This window comes from Rhinatrema bivittatum, chromosome 8 (genome assembly GCF_901001135.1).
Source record: "Rhinatrema bivittatum chromosome 8, aRhiBiv1.1, whole genome shotgun sequence".
NCBI lineage: Eukaryota > Metazoa > Chordata > Amphibia > Gymnophiona > Rhinatrematidae > Rhinatrema > Rhinatrema bivittatum.
The window spans coordinates 41350595-41368976 of NC_042622.1; the positions used below are offsets into that span (position 1 = coordinate 41350595).

An 18382-nucleotide genomic window follows, 5' to 3' on the forward strand; every position below is an offset into this window, starting at 1 on the left:
TATCATTACTGGGTCTCTTTTTGCTTCAAAGATCTGAAGGCCATTAGTGAGACGCGAAGCATGCACTGGTGGGTTCAATGCCACTCAAGAGCTGATAGACCTAGACCCCTGCATTTTCTGTGTAATGCATGGAGCGATATACCTGAAGATCAATACTGTTGTAGTAAATATGGAAAATCAAAGTTTAGCTGTTATTTGTCAAGGTAAAATGGGTGCAAGCAGGAATTTTATTTTATTTTTTTGTTAAATAGTGACTCCGAGTCATACTCTAACCTGTAAACGGTCTTTCCTTTTACATATAACTTCCTATAATGGCTTCCACTTTTGCACTTGCATGGTGCAGCAAACAGGCCTCCATGAGCACACATTGAAACATGTCTCGGCTACAATTTCACTTGAACATAAGGTCCAATCCAGCTGTCAGCTAGTTCCCGGAGTGTGTTATATCTTCGTTCAAACTCTTCACTGTTACATTCTACAAGTAACTGTGTGATCTCTTCTTTTAGAGAAGCAATGGCGAGACGCTTGTCTTGGGAAGCAGACCATGAGCTTTCCAGGATTTCTAGGAGTCCACCAGCAACAGGTTTCTTGCTATCTGACGCGGTATATTTCTTATGCCACTGTTCATTAACCATTTCACTCTGTATCACCTTCCTATCAGAATTAAGCACTGCAAGAATATGGCGACAGGGAAGTTGGAATGTCTGGCTGAAGTGGCAAGTGCAGCTTTTTAAGCTTCTCCTATCCACCTCATGACAGTCTTCCAAAATCTGGATATTGATCTTGTCATCGTTGGTACCCACAAGCTGTACAGACTTCTGAGCAACTGAAAACTCCTGCAGGCAGAGTTTGGCTGCTGCTGGTGTGCAAATACGAACTATGGAAGGTCGGATATAGTCTTCAGGATCAGCCACACTCTCTTCTGCTAGGTTGTGTGTTTTTTTTTCTGGGGAACCAACATGACCTATGGAAGATGAAGGATTTGAATCAGTCACAGGATTTATACCTTTACGTTCCAATTCACTGCCAGCAGTTTGCCCATTTTCCTGCTTACAACTGGAAGGCTCAGGGAGCTTTTTATCACGTGTGCGCTCCTGAATGTGCTTTGCCAACGAGGCGATGCTAGTTTCCAATGACACACCTGTGCTGAAGAGCTGGCTGAAGACCCGAGAAATTACTTCCAGACCTTGAAAATACTGGATACATTCTGACCAGCTCCTCCACCGGTGCATAGCCCAGATCTGATCAGCTAACAGCCAGTGAGAATTCAGCTGTGGAAGCAAACCTGGTTTCACAAACTCTTTCAGAATCACATACATCTTTTTCAGGTTGCTTTCTGTGGCCGAGCACATAGTGTTCTTCAAGGCATTAAGTAACAGCCTCTCTGTTTGGCTGTTCAAGGACAGCTGGTAAATTTTTTGCTGAAGGAACTTGCACACATGAAAGGCAGACAGAACTATCTCTGCAAATGGAAATGCTTCAGAAAGTGTGGGAATTCCATGGAAATGTGGCTCCACCAAAAAAGTCTTGATCTTGGCCCAGTCTGGGTTGAACTCCTTGAATGTCTTGTACATCTGAGTCAAGCTCTCTCTCGATTCATCTTTGGGAATAGCAAAATGAACCACTTTTATTATTTCCTCATCTGTCCGTAAACCAGGGCTGTCGGCTAGGAAAGTATACAAGGACCTCCCTTTAGAGGTATGAGTTCTGTGAATTAGTATAACATGTGGAAAAAGAAGAAAAACTGCTTTCATGAAGTTAGTTTCAAAACTCAGGGAATCCAGTTCAGAAGTTTTGTTTAACTGGAAAGCCACCAGTGCTCCACAGTCAAAACCCAGCAATTTCTGCACAGACATCAGAGCCATGGTTAGTGGAAAGGTGGGAGGTTTTCTTTCAAATCTATTCAGTTACAAGTTAATAACTTACTATCTTTTTAGTCTTTTAGAAGAATGCACATTTCCAAGGTGAGAACCCTTCCAGGAAGAATGTCTATGGAATTGGTATCCCTGCAGGAATACCGGCTCCAAACTCTCTTAAGTAGGGATAATGTTCAGTCACAGCTCTCCATGAATTTGGTAAAGCCCAGGTAAGATGCGCTGTTGAAGAAAAAAGGAAAGAAATTTTTTTCTGCAGATTATGTTAAAGATGTTTAAACCAGGCACTTCCTGCCAACTATACAGAGATTCACTATCAAATAGAGTGACATTAATAATTAAAAAGGAGCAGATGCGGAGAATAGATAGTTCAATGGATTGACACATATTGACTGTTTTTCAATTCTGGGCCAATGATTCCTAGAGAACTCAGATCAGTAATGACAGACAGTTCTCTGAATGAGTTGGTGATCTAATCCATTGTTTCTTAATTCTGGTCCACAAGAACAAAATCAAATCCCCAGTAGACAGACATCCACACCACTATAACAATTTGGAACTAATCAGCACTCTTATGTTAATCTCAGCAGACAGGGCAAAACCAAATAAGCATGGAAATCAAATTATTCTCTAGAGTTTGTCCCTCCAAAGCAGGGTTGGAATACACTGGAAGGGCAGTGGAGGGAAATAATTTGAAAAATAAAAAAAAAGAAACATGGGTACCACCACCTATAACTCAGTAGTTCTTAACTCAGGACTATTAACCCCATACAGGTTTAGTTTTCAGGGTAACCAAAATAAAAAAAAGTTAATCTAATGATGCAAAAATATTCAATGCTGCAGTTGGGCATGGGTGGGCTAGGCAGTTTCTATCTACTGAGTTTCAAGAGGTATGTAAGCACAGACCTCAGCAAACAGCCCTCATCTCCCAAGACATCGACTTCCCTCCTGTTTTCTCCAACAAGTCTCCTACAGCAGCAGTACCCTCCAACAGGCCGATGCTAAAATCATGCGTCCAAACTGGGCATACTTTTTTTTTTTTTTTTTTTAACAGGCACACAATCACGTCTCCTGGGCGCCTGATGCAATAAGCAAATGAGCTGCCGCACTAAAAAGGATGTGCTAGGGATAAAGTGTGTGTCCCTAGTGCATCCATGGCATTGGGTGCCCAGGAGACGTGGCTGTGAGTGGCTCCAGGCAAGGTGAAAAATTTTACAGGTTAAAAAAAAGTGTGCCTCTGGCACACAAGGATTTTTTGCATTGTGGGGTAATAGCTGATAGCTTCACTACATGGCATTTACATGCGATTGGGCTTTGGATGCATTGATCCCCTTATTGCATCAGGAATTATGAATGTCCGTCCAACAGTTTGTTAAACTGTGTGCTAGGCTGGGTGCACTTCATTGCATCGGCTTGCTTGTTTGTAAACAAGCAGACACTGTAACGGATGGAGACTCTTGTGGGTATCTGCTTACAGATCCTATTGAAGCCCTTCTTCCTCCAAGTACAGCTCTTGCTTCCAGTGTCTGCTGACTTGGAGGAGGAGGGGGGGGGTGGGGTGGTAAGGAAGGGAACCCAGAAACAAGCTTGTAAGCTCTTTCAGCATCTCCGTGTGGCATGTAGCCTTGCTTGTTCACCTGCATCACACTTCTGCAGATACTATTATTCCCAGAGACTGAAGTTTGGGGCACGTGCTATAGTTAAAAAATTCACAGAAAATGGCTAACTGAGGTTTGGGGAAAGGAAGAAGCACTGAGAATACGGAAATGGAAAGCTGAAAAGAAGTGAGATGGGAAAATAAGAAAAGGGAGATAGGGTTGCTAACATTTCCATTCCCAAACTTGAGTACCAGAAAAACTATTCGTTCTTCTTTGAGGGATTTTTGTTGCATTGTTTTGTTACACACAGACACACTTGATTTTATACATGTAAATATGATTTTACATATTTAAAAATGTATGCACGTAAAATAAAAATGAGACAAATGCACATCCCTATGAGAGGGGAAGGAGGTCTCACTGAGCCAAGACTGCAGAGAGGGGAGGGGGGTATTGCTAGTTGTCCTTCCTCGATGCTTCTGCTCCTTGTTCTAGTCGCTTGAACTGGTCCCAGGAACCATGCAGTAGCACAGGCTTCCCAGCTTCCACCCGTGAATAAAAGCATCCGGTTACTGTTGTAACTAGACAATGTACAAATTGTCAAAAAAAAAAAAAAATCTGGTCAAAACGGGGTTCTAGCAGAGGGATGAGCAGAAAGGAAACTAAAAGAACGAGGAGGTAAGCCAGACTAGAAGATAGAAAGCCAAAAGAGAACTAAAAGCAAGGAGGGAGCACTAGAGGAAAAGATGGGGGAAAACTGTCCCCACCCCTACCCACAAAAGAAAAAAAAAACCCACACAACAGGACTACACAGAGTATAATCTCCTACGCATTTATTGCAGATATCCTGAAAACCAGACCTTTTGGGTAGGCCTCAACAAATGGCTTGAGAACCCGTAACCTAAACATCCTGTTAGTGCACCTGGAATCGCTGAGACCACACCACCAAGGGAGAGTCACAGCCATGAGGCCTGGCTTTAATTTTACCGGATTCCTAAGGATGACAAATAAGTTAAACAACTGAGCAGAACAGTCAACAGATCCCGCCCAACCCTCTTTAGGGCGCCAGCACTCTCGGTCCGCAGCTTTAAACGCTCCGCACTTACCTCGCACACCCCACGGCCAGACCCAAATAAGCACCACCAAACCCGCGATGCACGCCACATGACTGACACACATACTCCGCAATCGCCGCTCCACAGGGCCGCCCACAAGCAGCTCAATCAACCAATCAGCGAGCAGAAAAGGACGATCTGGAGAGCTGGGGGCTGCTCAATCAGACGCTAAAAAAAGATGAAAAAGCGTCAGCAGCCAGGGAACCAATCAGAGACAGAATGGAAAAGAGCCGGAAGTCGTTGCACTCTTTGGCTGACAATTTCCGTTGTCATTAGCTAACTTGACGGGCTTTCGGGGTTTGTGGAGGCGTTGTTGTCAGCTGAGGATCGGGGAGAAATGGGCCGGAAGTGGGTGAAGAGAAGATGAAAAGGATGAACGGTGGGAGAGGATGAACGGTGGGAAGAGAAGTGGGTGAAGAGAAGATGAAAAGGATGAACGGTGGGAGAGGAGGAAGAGCGAAAGGCTAGCAGGGAAGGAGGAAAAAAAGGGATGTAATCAAGAAGAGGCGATTAGGGAGAAGATCGGAGGAATTTACGGGAGATGGAGAGGCAGATTGTAGTTAAGAGATGACCCATCTCTTAACTACATGGGGCAAGTGACTTGAGGAGGGTAAAGAACAAACATTAAAGAGAAGATGAGAACTAGAACTGCCATCAGCAAGAAAAAGGAAGCAATATTACTCTTCTTTTTATATTAGAAAGGCCAACTCAGAGAACACACACCTCCAAAACTGAGGACAAAAGTTTGCATATGTAATTGACATGAGTTTTAATATGCACATATTTACATAGCTGCAACATTACAAATTATAATTTAAATGGAAATACCACTCACCCTTCGGTAGAGAACTCTGACCAAGTAATGCAGATTACAGCATATTTAGAATTCAAGTGCAGTACTTCTACCCCAAAGAGTTTTCCATCTGTGTGAGAGCCTTCCACATCTCTTGCTCTACTTCCTTACCCCCATAACCTTTTTAAAATATCTATGGAGGGACCCTGCCCCTATCACTTCCTCTAAATCCCCCTCTTTCTCAGGAGCCCAGCATTGTCCTCCTCCCCTGCTTTCAGCCCCTCCCCCTCTTGTCCAGTATCAGATCCCTGCCCGTTTCCCTAGTGGCAAGCAGCAGGTTCTGGTCAGCCTTCCACAGCACCAGGTCCCACCCCCACACCCTTACATTTACACCTCCCCAATACCAAGTCTAACAAATACTTTCACCTCCCCTTGACACATGACTTCTGTTGCTCATGTACATAATCAAGAAGTGTTTCCACATACATTGCCCCCCTTTCCCCACACCTCAGGCTCTGGCACAGTATCACAGTTCACGGGCGGGCTGTCAACCCTTCCCCAGCTTTCAGCAGCCCTTCCCTTTCTTCCCCCCAACTCTCCAGCACAGTCACTGGTTTTGTCCATGGTGGGCCAGCTGCCCCTCTCTGTGCACAGGCTGGCTGCACCCACGGCTTGTCTTTGCAGATATAGTAATTATTCCTCTTTCAATTGCTGCTCCTGGCCCAGGGGTTTCCCTATGTGCCTGAGATTGTTTACTTTCCTTCTGACTGTTGGTGTTCCACACAGCCCTGGTGACTCCTGGCCCTTCCCACACAAATGGGTAGAGAGAGTGGCTACTTTAGAATGAAGCAAGAGAGGGGAGAGCCCTGTCCTGCAAAAAAACATTCATGCAGAGCCATAATTATGTAATGGCTTCTTTCTTCAAGACTGTGATAATAGCCTTAAATTCCCAACACTTCCTAATGGTGATAGGTCCTGGAATATCTCAACCTTCTGATCTCTCCAAAAGATGGGCCTCATTTTCCTGGCCAGCTGCGCTATTTTCTCCTTCATAGTAAAATTTTGAAAACAGGCAACAATGTTTCATGGCAAGTTCCCCTGTGCCGCGCCAAGTTCCCTATCCGCCCTCTCTAGCTTTATAGTAGGCATACTTGCCAGTGCCTCCTCATTGGTCTCCACTTCCAGAAGCAGGGAACAAATTCTGCACACAATCTGAAAACAGTCTCCAGACTCCTCTGCCTCCTGCACTCCATGGAAGCGTAGGTTTGCACTTCTAGACCAGTTTTCCAGGTCTTCCAATTTCTCCTTAAGGTCTCCTGCAGTTTTAGCGAAGCCTTCTAGTGCCTCATGACATCCGGTCACATCTGCGACCTGCTCCTCCAATTGTGTTTGTCTCCTCCGCCCTTTGGCCCAGCTCAGCAATATCATCTCTTAATTCTGCTACCTTCGCCCCAAATTCATCTTTTATACTTGCCATATCCTGCCGCAGTTCTGCAAACCACAGCTTAAAATCTGCAAGGATCAGCCCATTAGAATCATCACTGTGCAGATCCATTGGAATTTCTCCGAAAGCTCAATCTGCCATGTTGCCGTTGCGGCCATCTTCCTCCCCCTTCTTGAGGCCAGTTGCCCGCGACGCTTCCCGAGAAATAAGAGAGAAATGCTTCAAATCAAGTACTTTTTTTTTTTCAGGGACATCCTAAAAGGTTTGTGCAGCACCGACACTGCTGGCAAGGAAGTGCAGTGGGATCTAAGCGCTGTTAGTGCTTTCATTAGGGCTATGTCTGTTTTATTATCATGGAATTAATATTTACAGGTTGCCCCTTGGGCTGTGAGTTGGGAGGCTGTTAGCTTTTCCAGTGCATCTACTATTTTTCTCTTTGGGATCTTGAGGTCATTTAGTAAGGATGGGGGGGATTTAAGACCCCAGGTCCCATCTCACAGGAGTTCATTCCTCATGTTAGGAGGTGTGCATCATTTTCACTGGTAGAGAATGGGGGGTTAGGGGGGGGAAGGGTGAACAGGGTAAGGGGAATGGGTTGGTAGTAAGGGGGTGTTCACATAGGCTGGAGAGGAAGGCTATGGTCACTGGGTGTATTTTTCGTGCATCATCTCTTAATGGAGAATCTCATGGGTAAGGTTTATCATTATTCCTCTCCTGAACAACATCCCCTACGACCTTAGACTGGAACCCTGCCTCTTAACATTCAGGAAAAAACTGAAGACCTGGCTTTTCCGCCAAGCCTTCTCAGATCCACCCGATACCCACTAGATGACCGAAATTCCCTTCATGAACTATGGATCCCCATACTAATTCCCTTCATGAACCATGGATCCCCATACTACATTCAAGTTCTTGATAAGAGCCTCTCCTGACTCTTCAATTGTTTCTACTCTTTGTTTACTATGTTCTTAGGCCTTTCTGTCTTTCTAGCAGTCCTTGCTTCCAAGTTTGCTTGCCTTGTTAAATGTAACTTTGTTCTTCCTTCTTCAAAGTATGGTTTGGTGTGACAGTTCCCCAATTTGATGTAAACCGATCTGATATGGTCTTTTAACCATGAAGGTCGGTATAGAAAAGTGTTAAATAAATTCCAGTGGTTAGATTAACTATCATGTCTTTGAATGTGAAAGGTCTGAATTCCCCTTTCAAGAGAAGACTCCTGTTTAAGGAGGCAGAGCTCCTGAAGACCAATGTGATCTTTTGCCAGGAGAATCATTTAAGGGCAAGATATGAACGATTGATGTGGATGGGAAAATATCCTGCACAATATTTTGCTCCTGCCACAAAGACTAATAAATATTGGGGGGGGGGGGGGGGGGGAGTGTTAGGGATTTTGTTCTTGAAACAACTGGTGGTGGATGTGAAGACAGTGGTTTGAGATACGGAAGGACAGTTCTTAAGAACATAAGAAAATGCCATACTGGGTCAGACCAAGGGTCCATCAAGCCCAGCATCCTGTTTCCAACAGTGGCCAATCCAGGCCATAAGAACCTGGCAAGTACCCAAAAACTAAGTCTATTCCATGTAACCATTGCTAATGGCAGTGGCTATTCTCTAAGTGAACTTAATAGCAGGTAATGGACTTCTCCTCCAAGAACTTATCCAATCCTTTTTTAAACACAGCTACACTAACTGCACTAACCACATCCTCTGGCAACAAATTCCAGAGTTTAATTGTGCGTTGAGTAAAAAAGAACTTTCTCTGATTAGTTTTAAATGTGCCCCATGCTAACTTCATGGAGTGCCCCCTAGTCCTTCTATTATCCGAAAGAGTAAATAACCGATTCACATCTACCCGTTCTAGACCTCTCATGATTTTAAACACCTCTATCATATCCCCCCTCAGTCGTCTCTTCTCCAAGCTGAAAAGTCCTAACCTCTTTAGTCTTTCCTCATAGGGGAGTTGTTCCATTCCCCTTATCATTTTGGTAGCCCTTCTCTGTACCTTCTCCATCGCAATTATATCATTTTAAAAGTGACTGTTCAAGGAAAGCTTTTTACTTTGGTTAATGTGTATACACCTAATATATTGTTTCCCCAAGGTCATTTTCTTTCTTCCTTATCAAATATACTTCAAGGGTGGGCAGCAGGCCATCTATTGATTGGAGGGGACTTCAATTTGACCAAGTACCCTTTTCTAGATAACTCTAGCAGTGTGTCAGTGGTCTTTAAGGCTCAGAGGGATAAGCTGAAAGCCACGATTACAGACTGGAATCTGGTAGATATTTGGAGACTGCGCAACCTGCCAGAAAAAGATTATTCTATTCCAAGCCCCACTCCTCCTCCAACAGGACAGATTTTTTTCTTACTGAACAAGATCTTGGTGGGGAAAACAGTAGGAGCCAGGATAGGAAATATTACCTGGTCTGACCATGCACCAGTTTGGGTGGAGCTAAAGTTAAGTGATACTGGGGTGGGGGACTAAATATTGGCACCTGAATGAGGATGTGTTAACCGATAAATATTTCATTGAGAGATTAACAAGGGGTATTAAAGATGGCTTCGACCCTTGTGCCTCACCTTTTTCTCTGCTCTCCCCGCTAGCCTTGGGAAGATGGCTACCGCCGTGTCTGCAAGCCGCATTCTCAGGCGTCCCTGGAACGGCTATGGCAAAGCCTCAAGCCATGTTTCTCCTAAGGGCCTCCTAGGGTGCGCGCGCTCGCCATCCACAACTTTATCCACGTCATGGCGGCGTCCCCCTCGAGTGACGTCACGCCATCCGGGTATTTAGCCTATGCTTGTTTGCTAGCTCATTGAGTTAGCAAGCATTGGACTTGTCCGGTCTAAGCTACTCTGCCACGTCCGTGCTGCCGCTGGAAGCTCTCTCTGCCCTTCGGGGTATTCATCTAACCTGGGTACCCGCTCCTCGGGGGCCCTTTTCTTTCCCTTACTGGGATCAGGTACTTGCTCGAGGTCCTGCTCTCCCTGCCTCAGTGCCTGTTGCCATCTACTTCTGCCTGGTGGAATCATCAACCTACAGCTACCATCTAGTGAGTAATCTACTTCTCAGTCTGTCTCATCTACAGCTCTGCTATGCTGGGAAACCTTCACCTGGATATCCCTAAACCATCTTGGTGAGACAGGTCCCCTCTGTCGAGGATCCCTGGACTGCTACCTCTGGATCACCTCACTACTGCCACCTCTGGTGGTATACATCAGCTGTATAATAAAAGACATAACTGTGTTTGTGCGTCCTGTGTCTAGCCCAGTACTATGGCTCCCCGCGGGCGTGGTCATCTGCCACAGTACCCAAGAATCCACTCAAAACACCTCAAACCATAACACCCTTAGGGGTAATGGTCACTCCACACACATGCAAGTGGTATCCTTTATTTGTTCTCGGGCTATGTCCCGTGATCTACATCAATCTAAAACGTTGAGGTGTACGATGACAGAGTGGATGGGATTATCAAAGTGATCTAAAAAAATGTATGCTCTTTTAGTGGGCATTTTGAAATCCAAACCACATCATTTAGTTGCATGGGAGAAGGATCTGGATGGATATAAACTTTTATATCTATGGTATATAACCCTGGTCAAACTGCACAGGATATATCCCTCCGTTTCTGATTCATGTTGTGTAAATGTGGGGGGGGGGGGGGGGGATTTTTTTCCTTATATGGTGGGAATGCTATAAAGCAGCTTATTACTGGGAGATGGTAATGATGCTCATACAGGAGATTCTAGGGCTGGAAGTATGGAAGGATCCTAAATTATTTTTGCTCAACATGGAAATGGGGGATTTAAGTGTCTTCGAACCACTTGCTATAGTGGTGGGTGACTATTGTGAACTTGCGACCTGGTGCCGCAAGCTGGATATTCCCACAAAAGATCATTTATGTATTAGGCTGGCTAGAGTGTTCTCCAAGGAGAAGCTCACAGCCCTTTTACATCATACATTACCAAAATTTGAGAGAACATGGGGCATCTATTGTGGAAAGAACATGAGTGACAGGTGATATGTACTCTATGATCTATTGTGTTGTATTAAGGGGCACTCCATTATACCATTAGCCTTACCTGTGAGGTGTAATCTGTTTACTCAAGCCCCTATACAGGTTGAGGTTCTAATATTTATACATTTGGGTCTATCTTTAGATATTGGTCATCTCTTCTTTTTGATGTGTCTCTATTTTGACACTTTTGTATATTGTTGATGGCTATGATTATTTTTGGTTGTGTTGTGACTATCAATAAAAAGTAAATTACAAAGGAAAAAAAAAAAAAAAACCACACCAGGCCAAAAGACCCTCATAACTAAACATAGGTTAGAGGAGAAGAAAATTTCTGGGCCCAAAGGAAGGCAGAAATTACAGCAGGCAAAAAATCCCGCTTTAACAACCAAGCTCTTTCAATGGCCAAACCGCAAGACAGAATAGACCCGGATCCTCTTGCAGAATGAGCCCCTGATGTAAAGATCCATCCGAGATTACAGCCTAAGGGGACTGTCCACCAGAAGTCCCTGGAGATCGGCATACCACAGCCTTCACACACCCAATCCTGAACCAATAAAAAGGACTGTGTTGGTTTGACCTGTAAACCTTCTGGACCATCCTGACTATAAGAGACCGGGGGAAATGCATACAGCAGGGCGCCATGCGGCCTCTCCTAAAGAGAAGTATCAATGCCGTGTTTTGGTTCCACCTATGACTGAAGAAGTGTGGAACCTTTGTGATGTTGAAGTTCACCAACAGGTCTAGATCCGGATAGGCCCCAGCAGTTCCCCAGGAGCCGGAGGCCTCATCTGCCAGCTCCCATTCTCCCACGTCCAAGTTTCTTCTGATGAGGAAATCGGCTATAAGAAAGGCGGATATGCTTAGCAGAATCTACTCTAGCCGCTTGGCGAATCGCCGGCATGTCAACCAAACCACTTATGCTTCCATTTTGTTGATTTCCACTTCCACTCTGTTGCATTCCAGCACCTTTGCACCATCAACTCCTGACAGTGAGCCCCCTACAGTCCTGGAGGCTTGCAGCTCTCATAAGTACCAACCATTCCGTCGTCAGGGAAATTCCTTTCCTAAGATGATCTGCCTGTAATAACTAGTCCTCACCTCTAACAGAAGGCACAGCCTCACCACATAGGTCTTTGACTGTGGACTCCAATAGGAGGTCAACAGGTACTGAAGAGGGCGCATATGTGTCCGCTCCCAGGGAACCACTTCTAATGCAGCAGCCATTAATTCCTGGAATTGTAGAGAAGACCCTCCCCCAAATCGCACAAACAGGGTTTCACAGGGATCGAAGTCACAGCATCAAGGTGTGGATCTGAGACTGCAGCAGGAACTCCGCCCCACCTTGTATCAAGCCAAACCTCGAGATACTCCAGGGTCTGAGAAGGCTGTAAATCACTCTAGGTCAGATTCAGCACCGAGCCTAGTTCCTGTAGTAAGGAACCACCCTGTGGGAAGCAAGACAATTCTCTTCCATGGTTTTGGTATGAATCAGCCAGCTATCCAGAAAGGGGAGAACGAGAATGCACTCCTTGGGGAGAACCGTGGCTACCACCACCATTAGCTAGGAAAAGGGTCAGGGGTGCCACGGCTAGCCTGAAGGCAAGACCTGAAACTTGTAAAGACGATCAACATTAGCAGAATGGACCGCTGATGTTCCCAATGGATGAGAATGTGTGTCCAGGGCCGAAACAACCCTTCTTTCTTAGGCATGACCAAATAAATGGTATAATGGGATGTTTATCTCTGTGAATTAGGAAAAGGAAACACTGCTTTCAGGTTCAACATCCATTGTAACGTTGATTCCACTTCTACCCTCTGCTGAGGAGAGATAGAGAGACCATGAAGACATCCAGAGGAATGCGAAGTAATTCTAGAGCATATCCGTCCAAAAAAGCTTTGAGAATACTTTGGATCAATGTAATCTAGACCCACCCATGGTAAAAACAGGATAGATGCCACCTTTCTCCTGAACCAGAAGGTGCAAACCTTCATTGGAAGACCAAGGGGCTCCATCTCCAGAGTCCACATCCTTTCAAGGTCCTCAGGGGCGAAGTTACTGAGATCTGCAGAAGGGAAGGAACTTCTGGGAAGAACCTCCCCTATAAGGCCTAAAACTCCTCAAAGGCTCTGCTTTGGGATAACCTCAATCCTGAGCATACTTCAGTGCTGCACCTCCCTCTGCCAGGATGGTGATATAATTTGTGAAGAACTCACCAAGGCATCCACCCTAGGGAAATGCAACTATTCTTTGGTCTGTGGATCCAAGGGGTATAAACCTATCAAGATGTGTCCTCATTTAAAGGACACTCCTGGCGTACTCCATTCCAGATCAGGTCGTCTCCTGGAATGAAACCCAGAGGGGAAGGAAACAAGAAGTCTTCTGCATTCCCAAGGAGCCAGTCCCGGCCACTCCAAGAGTCTTCAATGCCTGAGAGAACAAACCTGGCAACTCATTTCTAAGAAAGAAATGGAGTAAAGTTCGATTTGGCTCCAAAGGTGTGGAAATGTTCCCCATCACCATCATCAGTATCATTTTGATCCACCTGCATTTGAGCTCAAATCAGACCATATTATGTCACAGTGCCAGGCTGCAGAGCCAGTTGGGAGAGAACTTGGAATGCACAGATCAACCTTCGTAGGCACTGCCAATACAGAAGACGGGCCCTGGAAGAAGGTCCATTCCAGGTCTCACAGGCTCGAATGTGACGTCCTGAGAGCTAGAGTTTGTGACGATTTGGCCCATGGATCAATCAAGGGAGGGGATACCCTCATAGTTTCTCCCTCAGTCCCAGTTTCCACAGACTTGGAGATGGACCATTGCCAGTAAAATCAGAAGGGGGGGGGATCATCCCGAGCATCCAAGCAACGCTGACCCAGGCTTAAAGAAAGCTGTGGCTGAATGACCCTGAAATGCCATGCCACACAAATAGATAAGCACTTAGGCTTCCTCGCCACGAGCATCATAGTTGTAAGCGTGCAGCAAGGTCAAACCTCATGCTTAAAATATGCGTGCATAAAACCCATGCCCAAAATGGGTGCCCAAAAAGCGTGAGCACACGTAAGTATACATGCCTAGGCCACAAACCCAGCTAGGCACCCAATCTGGACGCCCAATACATCAAGGTGCCCAAGGAGGATACAAACGGGTGCCTAGGCATGCGCCGAGCAGCCCTCGACACAAAAATGTGCACAAACACTTCGCGGCCTACCACGTACTCAAAAAGGGAAAAGCCTGTGGGCGGGGCCTAGTAAAAATGGCTGCTCAATCTGCCATGCCTGCACTGCCTCCTCCGCTCACATAACTCCCCAGAGACACGACTTCCCCCCCCCCCCAATTAAGAAAGAAACGTTCACCTGAGCTTAACCCACCAAAGCTGAGAGCAGGAATGGGTCCCAGCTACCGGGGGGAGAGATATAAGCCACACCACCAAGCCTCTCTCAGCCTGCAATTGCTAATTGAACGCCAGAGCCAGGCCCCTCAAGGCTACTGAACTGAGGGAGAAACCACATGTAATCCCTCAGGAGGCAAGCAGCGCTATATAGCAGTTTCGTCCCAAAAAGACAAAGTTGGGTGCACAACTGGGCACGCAAAAACATGCCAATGGCCGGCAGCATAAAAAAGTGCGAAATAACCTCGCGGCCTATCACATGGCAATAGAATAAAGCCTGGAAGTGGGGCCTAGCCAAACGGCTGCTCATCCCGCTGTGCCTGCATTACCTTCTCACTTCACTGAACTCTCCAGAGATGTGAGCTGGACAGGTGAACGCAGAGGTAACAGATCCTGTCTCCTGCTTTCCTCTCGCTGCTGTATTTTTTTTTTTTATGTATATAGCAAAAACCTTCCCTGGCTGAGAACAGAAATAGGTCCCAGCTATGGGGTGGGAAGAAGGCTAAAGCCTTCACCGCTGAGCCTCTCACAGGCACTCCCCCAAAAGTGAAATGCATGTCCACCATCTGCTGGAGACTACTAGCAGGCTGATGTCAGGGTGGGAATATATGGCCGTGATGTCAGGTTTTGCTCCATTTCCATCCAGCTGCAAGGAAGATGGGGCAATGAAGAAGCACTATGGGCCAACCTAAAAAAAGATGATGGGACATCCATTTATATTGGAGTGGTTTACAGGCCTCCAAACCAAAAGGAAGAGCATGACAGATCTGGTTGAAGAAATCCAAAAGAGAGAAGTGGTGATCGTTGGGGACTTTAATCTGCCAGATGTAGACTGGAGAATCCCTTCTGCAGAATCTAACAATAGTACATAAATAGTGGATGCCCTGCAAGGGGCTTTGTTCAAACAAATGGTAATGGAACCCACGAGAGAGGGAGCTATACTTGATTTAGTGCTCACAAATGGAGGTAATGTCTCTGATGTCCAAGTGGGCGCCCACCTCAGCACCAGTGATCAAACGGTATGGTTTCATATCACACACACAGGTCACAAGCTGAGGCTCCAAGGAGGAAGACTAAGAACCAATGTCAGGAAGTATTTCTTCACGGAGAGAGTGGTGGATGCCTGGAATGCCCTTCCGGAAGAAGTGGTGAAGTCCAAAACTGTGAAGCACTTCAAAGGGGCGTGGGATAAACACTGTGGATCCATCAGGTCTAGAGGACGCGTATAAAGAGCAGGCAGCAAAACACTGCACGGAGCGGCAGTAGCCACAGAGGCATTCACGGAGCGGGATGCCAGTGGCCAGTGGTTGGTGTCCCACGGAGCAGAAGGATGGAGGGCTGCCATCTCCCAATTAAAAAAAGAAAAAAAAACAAAACAGGGATGGGTTCATGGGCTATAGGTATTACCAATTATTAGGCTTTTCAATATTTGATGATAGTTAATGTGACTTTCAAGGCATACTTCACTTTCAATGCATATCCAGCATAGCTCCCTGCTTCAACGGCAGGGGAGAAGAAAAACTAATACTTCACGCATATCCAGCATAGCTCTCTGCTTCAACGGCAGAGAGCTATGCTGCCGCTTACCCAACTAATCAAACTTAACATTTCACTTGGAAGCAGCTCCATCACTGCTCTCTACATTAATAGTGGGGGTGAAAGGAAAATAGAACCTAAGGTTACTAAGAGCCAAGAGAAACAGATAAGTATGAGAAAAAATAAGTGTGAAGCTTGCTGGGCAGACTGGATGGACCGATTGGTCTTCTTCTGCCGTCATTTCTATGTTTCTATTTGGAAACCCAGTCTTTCAGTCTCGCAAGGTCCTCCTGCAATTCATCACAATCTGCTTGAGATTTAACTACTCTGCTTAATTTTGTGTCATCTGCAAATCTGATCACCTCACTCATTGTACCCCTTTCCAGATCATTTATAAATATATTTAAAAGTACCGGTCCCTGAGGCACTTCACTGTGAAAACTGCTCTCTCCTTTTTACAGGTTAGTGCCAGCAGCTTGGTTCCACCCTGGTTAAGGTGGAGTCCATCCCTTCGGAAAAAAAATAGTCCCCCTTCCCCAAAAGGTTCCCCAGTTTCTTACAAAACGAAATCCCTCTTCCTTGCACCATCATCTCATCCACGCATTGAGACTCCGGAGCTCTGCCTTCCTCTGGGGACCTGCGTGTGGAACAGGGAGCATTTCAGAGAACGCTACCCTGGATGTTCTGATGTCATCTTTCTACCTAAGAGCCTAAATTTGGCTTCCAGAACCTCCCTCCCACATTTTCCTATGTCATTGGTGCCCACAAATACCACAACAGTCAGCTCCTCCCCAGCACTGTCTAAAATCCTATCTGTGTGATGCATGAGGTCCACCACCTTCGCACTAGGTAGGCATGTTACCATGCAATCCTCACGCCTACCAGCTTTATCTCTAACAATGGAGAAGATCCTGGGTAGTTGGATGTATGTCAGATTAAATGTGATAGAATTGCATTCTAGAATCTATCACCAATTTCATCCAATTACAGTCATACAGTGTTTTGTTTTTTTAATGACTTGTTGGCCTCATCCTGCAGCTGCTGGGCACATAGATCAGCTTCCCTGCTCCTGTTTTCTAGTGAAAATAGTTTGGGTTTCTTAACTGAAGTAACATTTGTGACCAGGTTAACTATAAACTGAATGTCAGACTAAATAACCATAACATTAAAATGTGATTCCCTTATCTGGCTAAAATACTTTCTTGGTATGAGCCAACAATTAGCTTGAGATCTTAAAATAAGCTTTTTGCTTCAGGTGCCCTCAAACAGGCCCAATTGTCTCAAACACACAATTGCACTCTCTCGGTCCAGGGCCCTATTTTATGGAATGCCCTCCCCGAATCAGTATGGGCTATAGAGGACATTGTTTATTTCCAAAAGCTGAAGAGTGTACTTTTTCTAAGTAGCAAACTCTGGTTTCGCATACTACTTCCCGAACAATGCTGATGCTAGTAGCAATATTTTTATTTACATTTTAATGCATGTGTATTGGAGAAATTACTTACCTGAAAAAATAGTTTTCCTTAGTGTAGTCAGATGGACTCAGGACCAATGGGTTGTGCTCCCCTGCTAGCAGATGGAGACTTGAGGCAGGTTTCAAAGCGGACGTCAACTTAGATATACCCCTGCAATGACCTCAGCCCTCCAGTATTCTCTTCAAAAGCCATTGTAGACAAACTATTGAAAAACTTGATTACAAATTTGATTAAAACAATTAAAAACCACCATAACTCTACTCAACCAAACATAAGAACTGAATCCCAGCAAGATTAGATGCCCTGATCTAGGGATTGGGTGCAGCTTACCTGTAACCTATTGGAATCGAGATTCAACTCATGGGAGACCTCCGTATTGTGAGATGAGGCCAGCAAGTCGATAGATGGGAGGCCCCAGCGATGCACCAGCAGCTGAAAGGCTCTGGACGACAACATCCATTCTCCTAGATCCAGACTCTCTCTGCTTATAAAGTCTGCTCTGACATTGTCTTTTCCTGCGATGTGGGAGGCTGAGATCGGTATGTTCAATTCTGCCCATTCCATGAGGAAGTCTATCTCCAGGCATACTTGCTGGCTCTGGTTCCTCACTGGAGATTGGTGTAGGCTACTGTTACATTGTCCGACGACATGCGGATCGCCTGATCTTGAAGCCTGTGGCTGAACTGTAGACAAGCTAATCTGACTGCCCAGGCTATTTATGTTCGAGCATGCCTCTTCTTTGGTCCAATGCCCTTGGATCGCCAGTTCCTGACAGTGAGTTCCCAATCCCAGGAGGTTTGCATCCATTGTGAAACTAGCCTTTCCGGAGGGGACAGGCTTATATCCTTGCTCAGGTGGACTTCCTGCAGCCACCACTGAAGCCAATCACATACCTCCATTGGTAGGTGAAGGTGAATTGAATAGTCCTAGGGCAGCAGATTCCAACGTGACAGCAGGGAGCACTGGAGTGAACACGTGTGCCGGTGCCCATTGTACTACCTCCAAGGTTGATGCCATAAGCCCGAGGACCTGAAGATAGTTCCACACTTGACTGACATCTTCCTTATCCGCAAGGGTGGAAGGGATACCTTGTCCTGTTGGGTGTTGAAACGAACCCCCAGATATTCTTAGGGACTGGGAGGGCT

The 18382-nt window shown here is 45.7% G+C and overlaps 1 protein-coding gene across 7 annotated transcripts; it reads right to left on the minus strand.

The window, feature by feature from the left end:
- Positions 1-213: 213 nt before the first annotated feature.
- ZSWIM1 (zinc finger SWIM-type containing 1) lies at positions 214-4738 on the minus strand. 7 transcript variants are annotated; one of them, XM_029611634.1, is made up of 3 exons: positions 4395-4568; positions 3894-4053; positions 214-2096 (listed from the first exon to the last, which is right to left on the minus strand). In XM_029611634.1, the coding sequence occupies exon 3, from the start codon at positions 1863-1865 to the stop codon at positions 384-386; it is 1482 nt and encodes a 493-aa protein (XP_029467494.1). In that variant the 5' UTR covers positions 1866-2096; positions 3894-4053; positions 4395-4568; the 3' UTR covers positions 214-383. The 7 variants fall into 7 exon arrangements, with proteins under 7 accessions (XP_029467494.1, XP_029467496.1, XP_029467493.1 ...); XM_029611636.1 differs by having other exon boundaries at positions 214-1600; positions 1927-4053; XM_029611633.1 differs by lacking the exons at positions 3894-4053; positions 4395-4568 and adding an exon at positions 4579-4738.
- Positions 4739-18382: the final 13644 nt, after the last annotated feature.